The following is a 13,047-nucleotide window of genomic DNA, read 5'->3' on the forward strand; positions in this document are numbered from 1 at the left end:
CAAATATGTGCTGTAGACTGTGTACTGTTTAGAAAATTTAGACAAGTTAAAAAATACAGTGTTAAAGTTGGTTGAGAAACATCTTAAATGAGCAGTTAAGCGTGTTGCTACTAAAATAACTATTTCACACCATACAGAGCCAACGGCCTCGCTGCAGTGGTAACACTGGTTTCCGTCAGCTCACGGAAGTTAAGCAACACAAAGCTTGGCTAGCATTTGGATGGGTGACCGTCTGGGTCTGCCGGGCCCTGATGTGAAGCGGGGTGCACTCAGTGATTGCGAGGTCAACTGAGGACCTACCTAACAGAGACTTAGTTGCTCCAATCACGAAAACGGCAGCGGATTGACGAGCGGAGTGCTAACAACACACCCCTCCATAGCCGCATCCAGTGACGCCACTCAGTGAGGATGACACGGCGGTCGGTGGGTACCGTTCGTCACTCACATCTATATCTACGTCTACATGGATACTCTTCAAATCTCACTCAAGTGCCTGGCAGAGGGTTCATCGAGCCACCTTCACAAAATGTCTATCTTATTCGACTCTCGAACACCGCACGGAAAAAACGAAGACCTACATTTTTCTGTGCAAGCTCCGACTTCCCTCATTTTATTATGACGATTGTTTCTCTCCATGTACATCGGCGTCAACAAAATACATTCACAATCGGAGGAGAAATTTGGTGATTGAATTTTCGTGAAAAGTTTCCTCCGCAACGAGAAATAGCGTTCACCCTAAATCCAGTATCATGTCCGTGACACTCTCTTCCCCATTTCTCGATAATGCAAAACGTGCTGCCCTTCTCTGAACTCCGTTAACCCTATCCTGCAAAAATCCCACACCGCGCAGCAGTACTCCAAACGCAGACGGACAAGAGTAGTGTATGCAGTCTCTTTTGTAGATCAGTCGCACCTTGTAATTGTTCAGCCAATAAAACAGTCGTTAGGTCGCCTTCCGCACAACATTCTCTATGAGTTCTTTTCAGTTAAAGCTGTTTGTAATTTCCTAGGTATTTAGTTGAATTTGCGGCCCTTAGAGTTAATTCATTTATCGTGTAACCGAAGTTTAAAGTATTTCTTTTAGTACTCATGCGGACGCCCTCACACTTTTCATTATTTAGGGTCAATTGTCAATTTTCACCCCATTCAGATATCTTTTCTAAATCGTTTTGCAATTTGTTTCGGTCTTCTGATGACTGTACTGTACTATAAACGACAGCATAATATGGAAACAATCTAAGTCTCCTGAATCGTTTATTTACCAAAGGAACAGCAGAGGGCCTGTAATACTGCCTTTTTAGTGGATGATTTTCCGTCAGTTTTACGAACTGTGACCGCTCTGATAGGAAATCACGAATCCAGTCACATAACTGAGACGATATTCCACAAACACGTAAATTCATTACAAGCTGCTTATGTGGTACAGTGTCATAAGACTACTGGAAATCTAGAAGAACGGAATCAATCTGAAGTGCCTTGCCAGTAGCACTCAAGATTTAGTGTGTGTAGAGAACTAGTTGTGTTTCACAAGAACGATGTTTTCTAAATCCGTGATGTCTATGTGTCAATAGATCGTTCTCTTCGAGGTTCAAATGGTTGAAATGGCTCTGAGCACTACGGGACGTAACATCTTAGGTCATCAGTCCCCTAGAACTTAGAACTACTTAAACCTAACTAACCTAAGGACATCACACAACACCCAGCCATCACGAGGCAGAGAAAATCCCTGACCCCGCCGGGAAGCGAAGTCGGGAACCCGGGCGTGGGAAGCGAGAACGCTACCGCACGACCACGAGATGCGGGCCTCTTCGAGGTAATTCCTAATTTTATAACAGAACATATGTTCCAAAACCCTGCTGAATATCGACGCTAATAACATAGACCTGTAATTTAGTCGATTACTCGTACTACCTTTCTTGGGTATTCGTGTGATCCGTGCAACTTTCCAGTCTTTTGGCACTGATCTTTCGTCGAGCGAAGGGTTGTATATGATCGTTAAGTATGGAGCTATTGTATCAGCATACTCAGAAAGGAACGTAACTGGTTTACAGTCGGGACCGGAAGTCTTGTGATTTAAGTTGCTTTCTTACTCCGAGGATGTCTACTTCTAAGTTACTCCTGTTGGCAGCTGTTCTTGATTCGAATTCTGGAATGTTTACTTCGTCTTCTTTGGTTAAGGAATTTCGGAAGGCTGTGTTTAGTAACTCTGGTTTATGAGCACTGTCTTCGATTTTATTTCCATTGTTATCGCGCAGAGATGGCATTGATTGTGTCTTGCCTCTACCACACTTTTCATACGACCGGTATCTCTTTGGATTTTCTGCTAGGTTTCGAGACGAACTTTCTTTCTGGAATCTATTATAAGCATATCGCATTGAAGTCCGCGCTAAATTTTGAGCTTCTGTAAGAGATCACGAATCAAAGCCTTTTCGTGTGGAGTTTAGTTTATTATCTCATGCTGAGACTTTCAAACCACAGGAAAGGATAAACAATTCGAGAGAATAATTGCAACAGTATAATCTCAATATGTTTATTATTGCTTTTACAGCAGAGAACCGTGTGCCATACAGCACTTTAATACTGAGTCACAACTTGTCTTAACCATTGTGTTTAAACGGTCCCACGGCGTCAATACGGGTCTGGGATGTATTGCTTTGATGAATAGCCATTAGGCTTGCTGCTGTCTTTTTCCTCAGATTGTCCAGAAGACCTGGCAGAATGGTTCTCGCCGTAAGTGGTGCCAGCTTTAATGCGCTCACACACTCCAGAACGACCGCAGACGAGGTCAGGGGCACACTGCGTGTTCTCAGGTGGTGAGACGTCACACCTTGCGTGCTCCCCTGCACAGTACAAAGGAAAATGCGTGTCAGGTGTCACCTTAACTGGCGTGAAAGCAAAACACAGAAATTATTTTTATTTGTACATACTAATTTTGCACTGTTAAACGTCTGTCTTTCAATATATGCACTGAAGTGCCAAAGAAACTGGAATAGGCATGACTATTTAAATACAGAGATATGCAAACAGGCAGAATATGGTGCTGAGGGCGGCAACGCCTGTATAAGACAACAAGTGTCTGGCACAGTTGTTAGCTCGGTTCCTGCTGCTCAAATGGTAGGTTATCAAGATCTAAGGGAGTTTGTACGTGGTGTTATAATCTGCGAACGAGCGATGGGAGGCAGTGTCTCCGAGGTAGAGGTGAAGTGGGGATTTTCTAGTATGAGCATTTCACGAGTGTACCGTGAATATCAGGACTCCGGTAAAACATCAAACCTCCGACATCAATGCGAAAAGACCCTGCAAGAACCAGACCAACGACAACTGAAGAGAATCATTCAGCGTGGTGGAAGTGCAACCCTTCAGCAAATTGCTGCAGATTTCAATGCTGGGCCATCAACAACTGTCAGCGTACGAACCACTCAACGAAACATCATCGATATGGGCTTTCGGAGCCGAAGGCACACTCGTGTACACATCATGATGAACGACACAAATGTTGATAAATGGAAACATGTTGCCTGGTCGGACGAGTCTTGTTCCAAATTGCATCGAGCAGATGGACGTGTACAGATATGGATAAAACCTCATGAATCCATATGAGCATGGAACTGTTCAAGCTGTTGGAGGCTCTGTAATGGTGCGGGGCACGTGCAGTAGGAGTGATATGGGACCCCTGATACTTCTAGATTCTACCCTGATAGATGATACGTATGTAAGCATCCAGTCTGATCACCTGCATCTATTCATGTCCATTGCGCATTCCAACAGACTGGGACAGTTCCTGCAGGACAATGCGACACTCCACATGTCCAGAACGGCTACAGAGTGGCTCCAGGAATACTCTTCTGAGTTTAAACACCTCCGCTGGCCACCAAGCTCCCCGGACACGGACGTTATTGAGAATATCTGGGATGCCTTACAACGTGCTGTTCAGAAGAGATCTCCGCCGCCTCGTACTCTTACGAATTTATGGACAGTCCTGCACGATTCATGGTGTCAGTTCCCTCCAGCACTACTTCAGACATCAGTCGAGTCCATGCCACATCTTGTCGCAGCACATCTACATGCTCTTGGTGGCTGTACACTATATTAGGCAGGTGTACCAGTTTCTTTGGCCCTTCAGTGTATACTCACACATTAACAAAATCATACCAGTTATACAGATTGTTTCAGGAGTAGCAGTGAATTTTTTAGGAGTTCATAGTATAGAGAAATTCTAATAAAGCGTTCTATGTAACCTCTGTCCAGTTTCTAATGGAGATACAGCTGTTAGAATGGAACCCAAGCAGATACTCATACAGAGAGGTTGTGAAAGGAAAATTGGTGAAGTTCAAAGGTGATTTTCATAAATTCCACCTCTGCCTTCAATCCCCTTTCAAATTCTCTTTACAATACTAAGTGCTTTGGCGTTGTTTTACGAGGGCAGCATTATTCGTAATCTGAACGATAGATTTGTCTCTTCTATGTGAGCTGCACGATATAGCTACCCCCATAGTCAAAAATCTCAAGGGGTAAGGTCTAGGTATCTTCGTGGCAAGCAACGTGACCATTTCTGCCGATCCGTATTGCAAAGGATGTTATGTTTAGAATGACTATTAGAATGAGTAGGTGCCCCGTCATACTGGAAAACATCCCCACCCTTGTAGCCTAAAGAGCGTTTCCCGATAGTGCTAGAAGCTTGTTTTCAAGAGAAGTCATGCTGCGGGCAACCTGGTACATTTTGTTTACCAACCATCTGCAGCACTTTGTTCGCATCACATGACCAAATAATTGACCTGGTGATATCATCATTGATATCAGTGGGAAGCTACGCTCCATTTGCACTTCCTTGCCCCTTAAAAAGTAAAGAGCCAACCAAAAGAATCCAGTATGATGGAATTAATCCAACTGCATTAGTCGAAACTTAAAACACTCTCTTCACCAAGTCAAAAAATCGAGGAGGAGGGTACTAGTTCAATTGTGCTTTACCCCTCTTCCTCCTCTCCTTATATCCAGCTAATCACAGAGAAGTGTTAAAAATTAAACAGATAATCAGATATCCAATATGGGGGAACTAGCTCAGTTGTGTTTTTTGCCATCGTAGGGCTCCTCCCACTCCTCTTTCCAGCCAATCCGAGTGCAGTATTAAATTGATGTGCAAACATGACACCACGTTTCTGGAGGTAGCATGATAGCTCAGTTGCTTTCGAGATAATGTTTCTTGGAAATCTGTGAGAGAAAGATGATGCTTCGTGCCTGGAAACTGGTGCAGATAAGAAATTCTGGTGCTAATCTCCTCCTCACCACTTATTTCATCTTCAGAGGACTTTAACGGTCATATACTTCTAGATAAGGCTAATACATTGGCCTGAGGTCTATACTGCATAGAAGATGATGATGGCTGTAAATAATGTAGATACCCAAAATTACAAACTGTAGATTGTAGTGTGACGTCAGCCTCACCTTTCTCATGATTCTCATGCTCTCATGACCTTGGTGCAGATTTAGTGATAGATTCTAGTTGCTCAGACAGTGAAAACCCTCCAACACTGATTATAACTTAACAAATGTCATTAATAAGCTGTTAGATTTTTTCCATAGGCATTAGGCGTTAGGCATTATCTGTCATGCATTAGGCATTACCTGTTCTGCATTATGCATTATCCATTAGGCATTATGCGTTATGTATTAGGATATATGTGTTGGGTGTTACTGCGTCTTAAATAGTATTCTAACGCCAGATGGATATTAGCTAATGGATCATAAATAGTATTATCTCACTGGAGGCTGTAAGTTAAATCTTCAGCAGTGCTTTAGACAATTTAATGTTGTGTGCATGTTAATAAGCTAGGCAGACGAATTGTGTGCACAAATATTTAATTGGCTTGCACAGCGTTTCGAACTTTTGGTGATTTTCGGATTTGAAGTTATTATTGGTGCAGTTTAAGCTGCAAGACAGCTCTGAAGAAGTGCTCATATGTGACTAATTTTTATGTATGTAGGTGAATTTAATGCAACACATTTAGACCATACTACTGTTGACTACTAATCTATCATTTATTCAAATTCTGCTAATAAGTAAGCTGCATTTATTTTAATAAATAACACAGACAATTTATATGCAGGAATATTTAATTTGAAGTTCAGTTGTGTTTGCAGAATGTGAGAAATATTACATGTTATAATTTTTTTAAATATTTATTTCATTTTGATATTATTTTCCTAGAGACCTTTTAATACGATAAGAATGTAAACTACCTGTATTTTAATAAATACATACAATTTAGAAGAGGTAATATATTTTTGGAGGTCCATAGATCTTGTAAGTGTGGCATGCCTATCGAACTTTCTTGGGCAGTTTCACTGTAAACAAGTGCTGCTTGACCTGAAAGTTTTATCTGTAGTGCCAATATGCAAGCCATTTGCATTGCAAAGGTAATACGAACAGTTTAGACGCTGGAATATTTTATTTGAAGCTTTACTGTGCTTAAAAAGTGTTTGAAATCACACATACAACACAATAACAGATAAAAATTGTATTTATTTTCGAGTTTTCGACTCTTGTCATTGTGCCTGGAAATGTCACATCTCTGTCTCAGTCTTTGGTTATCTTGTGGGTGTGAATAAACAAAACGTCGTACTGCAGTGTAAGTGATATAGTGTAATAAAACGCCTTCTCCCTTCCTCAAATCAAAGTCATGAAAAGACCTTCCCCTTTCCTTCATAATTTAGTGCTTGCTCTCCTAGTTTTTCTTTTGGCTATGATGTGTGTATTTGCACAACACATGTTTTTTTTTAGGTGATGGTGTCATTTAATATTTGATTGTGAAAAGTATAATGTATAAACGTTTAGAGAGCCTTGGTGCCATAGTTCTTATTGATAGATACTGTAACTTTGTTGAAAGTTTTTATGGTACAGAACCTCTACAAGGTCTGAGTCATCTGCAATTAAAGTAGTAATTCTCAACCAATATCATCGATTATATTTTTATATTTCTTTGTTTAAATTTCTAACGCATTTGCATGTAATTTATTCTGGTTCATTTTAAATCCAGATGTTGCACTGAAAGTGAGTATTGAAGCAAAATTCAACTGACACACAGCGACCAGACAGAACATTATGACTACCGACTTAGTATACAGGGTGTTACAAAACGGTACGGCCATACTTTCAGGAAACATTCCTCACACACAAAGAAAGAAAATTGTTATGTGGACATGTGTCCGGAAACGCTTACTTTCCATGTTAGAGCTCATTTTATTACTTCTCTTCAAATCGCATTAATCATGGAACGGAAACACACAGCAACAGAACGTACCAACGTCACTTCAAACACTTTGTTACAGGAAATGTTCAAAATGTCTTCCGTTAGTGAGGATACATGCATCCACCCTACGTCGCATGGAATCTCTGATGCGCTGATGCAGCCCTGGAGAATGGCGTATCGTATCACAGCCGACCACAATACGAGCACGAAGCGTCTCTACATTGGTACCGGGGTTCCGTAGACAAGAGCTTTCAATTGCCCTCATAAATGAAATTCAAGAGGATTGAGGTCAGGAGAGCGTGGAGACCATGAAATTGGTCCGCCTCTACCAATCCATCGATCACTGAATCTGTTGTTGATAAGCGTACGAACACTTCGACTGAAGTGTGCAGGAGCTCCATCGTGCATGAACCACAAATTGTGTCGTACTTGTAAAGGCACATGTCGTAGCAGCACAGGTAGAGTATCCCGTATGAAATCATGATAACGTGCTCCATTGAGCGTAGGTGGAAGAACATGGGGCCCAATCAAGACATCACCAACAATGCCTGCCCAAACGTTCACAGGAATTCTGTGTTGATGACGTGATTGCACAATTACGTGCGGATTCTCGTCAGCCCACACATGTTGACTGTGAAAATTTACAATTTTATCACGTTGGAATGAAGCCTCATCCGTAAAGAGAACATTTGCACTGAAATGAGGATTGACACATTGTTGGATGAACCATTCGCAGAAGTGTACCCATGGAGGCCAATCAGCTGCTGATAGTGCCTGCACACGCTGTACATGGTACGGAAACAACTGGTTCTCCCGCAGCACTCTCCATACAGTGACGTGGTCAACGTTACCTTGTACAGCAGCAACGTCTCTGACTTTAGGGTTAGCGCCAACTGCACGAAGAATTGCCTCGTCCATTGCAGGTGTCCCCGTCGTTCTAGGTCTTCCCCAGTCGCGAGTCATAGGCTGGAATGTTCCGTGCTCCCTAAGACGCCGATCACTTGCTTCGAACGTCTTCCTGTCGGGACACCTTCGTTCTGGAAATCTGTCTCGATACAAACGTACCGCGCCACTGTTATTGCCCCGTGCTAATCCATATATCAAATGGGCGTCTGCCAACTCGGCATTTGGAAACATTGCACTGACTGCAAAACCACGTTCGTGATGAACACTAACCTGTTGATACTACGTACTGATGTGCTTGATGCTAGTACTGTAGAGCAATGAGTCGCATGTCAGTACAAGCACCGAAGTCAACATTACCTTCCTTCAATTTGGCCAACTGGCGATGAATCGAGGAAGTACATCTTTTCTTTATTTGTGTGTGAGGAATGTTTCCTGAAAGTTTGGCCGTATCTTTTTGTAACACCCTATGATATAAGCGTCTATCTATAGATAGCAGCGTCACCTGGAGGAATTACTGAAAGTCAGACACACGTGCGGCGTATGTAGTATCAGTGAGCGTGCCAACGGTGTACAGAATGCGAAAGGTGTGCAATCCATCTGAGTTTAACCGAGGGCAGATTGTGATGGCCTGGGGGCTCTGTGTGAACATTTCGGAAACTGCACGACTTGTCGGAAACTGCACGACTTGTCGCATGTTCGAGAATTGCTGTGGTGAGTGTCTTCAAAATGTGGCGAAACCAAGGTGAAAACACATCCAGACGTCATGGGAATGGGCAGCTACCCCTCATTACAGATGTCGGACGACGTAGGGTGAGCAGACTGATAAACTGTCGCGGCCTTGTATGACATTGTTGCTGCGCAAGTGTGTCTAAACACACAGCGCACCGAGCACTCTTAACGATGGGCCTCCGCAGCCGATGACCCATGCATGTGCCAATGTTAACACCATGACAGTGGCAACTACGACTGAAATAAGCACATGACCCTCGGCACTGGACAGTTGAGCGGTGGCAGAGTGCTGCATAGTCTGATGAATCCCAGTACTTTCTTCATGATGGTGATGGGACGTCGTCTTCCAGGGAAACAGCTCATTGACACGTGTACTTCAGGACAGAGACAAGCTGGTGGCAGCAGCTACAATATGCTCGACAGAACATTCGCGTCGGCATCAGTGGATCCAGTGAACGTTTAAGGTACCATGATGGCAAAGGAATATCGTACACTGATTGCAGGCCATGTACACCTCTTCATAAACATCATGTTTCCTGACGGAAGTGGCATTTTTCAACAAGATAACGTGCCATGTCACAAGGCCAGGAGTGTGGCGAAGTGATTCGAGGAACACAGTGGCAAATTCCAGTCGATGTGCCGGCCCACCAGCTAGCTAGATCTGAACCAGATCGAACATATTTGGGATGTGATTACATCTGGCGTGACAGTGGGCCTAATCACATAATGCATCTTCTTGCCATTCTGGTGCAGAGCTCTTTTTTGTTGAACAATAATCCTCCTGTCTACAGTGCTATGCTCCTTTACTATCATGCCCTTTCGTTCTTGATGTAGAAAGCTGTGAGCACATTCTGGGATGGATATTTGCAACAAATAGACTTGTCCAATTATTCTTTGCTCAGTGCCAGCAATGTACAAGAGAATGACGAAATTACATTGCTATGTGTAGGTCATCGTCAGATCATTCGAAAAAAAGAATTTGTTCATATATATTAGTTGTAATATCATGCAGTGCATGATGCCACAGAATCTGCATAATTGGCAACTGAGAGTGGGTCTGAGGGCATGCATCAGTACTCAGCAGTATGTGCATGTGCACTTTGTGCGAACTACAGTCACCTCTCACTCCGATAAAAAGTGTGAACAGAGCAGTCGTGTCGTGCAATAACTGTTTAACCATCACTCCCACAAAAGTACGAATGCAGCAATGATGTCAATTTTGTGCTGGACAACATGTGACAACACACATGCAAAGTTTAAAAAAAAATAATATTATTGGCTGCTGGGATGTGCGGGTGGGGCACCGGCACAGAGTGGGCGGTGGCCCTGGCACCAAGCCATATGCACTGACACTGATGGCATGATTCCTGGAATGGCCTTGAAGATAAGAGTACGCTGATGCTGAAGATAAGAGTACGCTGATGCTGATATCAGTGAAATGTGGCATGGGCAGTATTGTCTCCGCTGTAACATGACACTGCAGATGAGAAAGTGCTAATGCTGATGTCAGCACTTTTCTACTCAGAAACTGCAGTGACCAACTACTGACTTGTTACATACTTGCGAAGAGAAAACGAAAGTTCATCAGGAACAGTGTTTAGCCAGATTAAAACTTTGTGCCAGACCGAGTCATGAACTCGGGACCTTTGCCTTTTGCGGGCAAGTGCTCTACCAACGGAGCTACCCAAGCATGACTTCCGACCCGTCCTCACAGCTTTAATTCCGCCAGTACCTCGTCTCCTACCTTCCAAACTTCACAGAAGCTGTGCTGCATACCTTGCAGAACTAACACTCCTGGAAGAAAGGATATTGCGGTGACATGGCTTAGCCACAGCCTGGGGGATGTTTCCAGAATGAAATTTTCACCCTGCTGCGGAGTGTGCGCTGATATGAAACTTCCTGGCAGATTAAAACTGTGTACCAGACCAAGACTCGAACTCAGGACCTTTGCCTCTCGCAGGTATCCCCCAGGCTGTGGCGAAGCCATGTCTCTGCAATATCCCTTCTTCCAGGAGTGCTAGTTCTGCAAGGTATGCAGAAGAGCTTCTGTGAAGTTTGGAAGGTAGGGGACGAGGTACTGGAGGAATTTAAACCGTGAGGACGGGTTGTGAGTCGTGCTGGGACAGCTCAGTTGGTAGAGTACTTGCCCGCTAAAGGTAAAGGTCCCGAGTTCGAGTCTCGGTCTGGCACACAGTTTTAATCTGCCAGGAAGTTTCATATCAGTACACACTCCGCTGCAGGGTTAAAATTTCATTCCAGTGTTTAGCCAGCTGGTGCAAGTCTTTTAATTGAAGGTCATTTTGATGACTTGAGTGCCCCAATAATCCTATTGTGGAAGAGGACTTAAAGCTTAATGTGGAGTGTGAACCACGTGTTGTTGCTGGCACATTGTAACATCACACTGAGGTGGAGGCTAGGTTGAAAGCTGACTGAAATAGTAAGTGGCCTGCCCAAAATTCAATCCCACGATCTTTTAGTTTACAGGCACATGCTTTACCGCTAGACCACCAGGCCTGACTGCAGTGACAATGTGACAAGAACGGGTAGTGCAGTACTCACGCAGGAAGATGAAACAAACTTTGCAGCACCCACACGTCTCGATCATACCCGAGCGGCAGACCTCTGGCGGTGCGGCACACCTGACCCTGCTGCAGTACTCGTCGCTCCTGCGCAGGCATTGTACGATGGGCACATCGTTGTTGACGAGCGCGCCCTCACTGCTGTTGTTCCAGTCCACCTCATACGTCTGCAGTTCTGCCACTGTCCACCAGGTGGCTGACAGCAGCAGCAGCGACGCACCTCCCAGCACCATCTGCAGGCACTGCAAGACACAGCCACACCTGCTACAAATCATCTCCTAAGTCACATATTATTTGCCTTTATTCCTGCCCTCTTTACTGTTTGTAATAGATATACCACATATATAGCGTTATTCATAAATACCTCCACAGTTTCAGAAGGTTACTGCACAAAAACTACAAGACGTGCAGTAAATGACACACATCAGTGGATAGAGAGAGTATCTCTCCAAGGTTCTATTCACAAAACTCACCACGGGGTGGTACAAAGTGCGTCATTCGGTAGCATGCGTGCCAGAACAATGCATATAATGGAGTGATGCATGCGTTTATGTCCTTGAATTTTTAAAACTAAGTTACTTCTGAAATTTGGACAATGATTTAAACTATTATCAATTAAAATCTTTTACATACAAAAGAAAACATCTACATCTACATCTACATCCATACTCCACAAGCCACCTGACGGTGTGTGGCAGAGGGTACCCTGAGTACCTCTATCGGTTCTCCCTTCTATTCCAGTCTCGTATTGTACGTGGAAAGAAGGATTGTCGGTATGCTTCTGTGTGGGCTCTAATCTCTCTGATTTTATTCTCATGGTCTCTTTGCGAGATATACGTAGGAGGGAGCAATATACTGCTTGACTCTTCGGTGAAGGTATGTTTTCGAAACTTTAACAAAAGCCCGTACCGAGCTACTGAGCGTCTCTCCTGCAGAGTCTTCCACTGGAGTTTATCTATCATCTCCGTAACGCTTTCGCGATTACTAAATGATCCTTTAATGAAGCGCGCTGCTCTCCGTTGGATCTTCTCTATCTCTTCTATCAACCCTACCTGGTGCGGATCCCACACTGCTGAGCAGTATTCAAGCATTGGGCGAACAAGCGTACTGTAACCTACTTCCTTTGTTGTCGAATTGCATTTCCTTAGGATTCTTCCAATGAATCTCAGTCTGGCATCTGCTTTACCGACGATCAACTTTATATGATCATTCCATTTTAAATCACTCCTAATGCGTACTCCCAGATAATTTATGGAATTAACTGCTACCAGTTGCTGACCTGCTATTTTGTAGCTAAATGATAAGGGACCTATTCCATTGTTGCAACCTCTCGATACACCACAGCATCATCTGCAAAAAGCCTCAGTGAACTTCCGATGTCATCCACCAGGTCATTTATGTATATTGTGAATAGCAACGGTCCTATGACACTCCCCTGCGGCACACCTGAGATCACTCTTACTTCGGAAGACTTCTCTCCATTGAGAATGACATGCTGCGTTCTGTTATCTAGGAACTCCTCAATCCAATCACACAATTGATCTGATAGTCCGTATGCTCTTACTTTGTTCATTAAACGACTGTGG

The 13,047-nt window shown here is 43.6% G+C and overlaps 1 protein-coding gene across 1 annotated transcript; it reads right to left on the reverse strand.

Moving 5' to 3' along the window:
• Nucleotides 1-2,559: 2,559 nt before the first annotated feature.
• Nucleotides 2,560-11,702, reverse strand: LOC126292256 (uncharacterized). The gene is made up of 2 exons (XM_049986154.1): nt 11,442-11,702; nt 2,560-2,840 (listed from the first exon to the last, which is right to left on the reverse strand). The coding sequence occupies exons 1-2, from the start codon at nt 11,692-11,694 to the stop codon at nt 2,629-2,631; spliced, it is 465 nt and encodes a 154-aa protein (XP_049842111.1). The 5' UTR covers nt 11,695-11,702; the 3' UTR covers nt 2,560-2,628.
• Nucleotides 11,703-13,047: the final 1,345 nt, after the last annotated feature.

Source organism: Schistocerca gregaria, chromosome 9 (assembly GCF_023897955.1).
Source record: "Schistocerca gregaria isolate iqSchGreg1 chromosome 9, iqSchGreg1.2, whole genome shotgun sequence".
Taxonomy (NCBI): domain Eukaryota; kingdom Metazoa; phylum Arthropoda; class Insecta; order Orthoptera; family Acrididae; genus Schistocerca; species Schistocerca gregaria.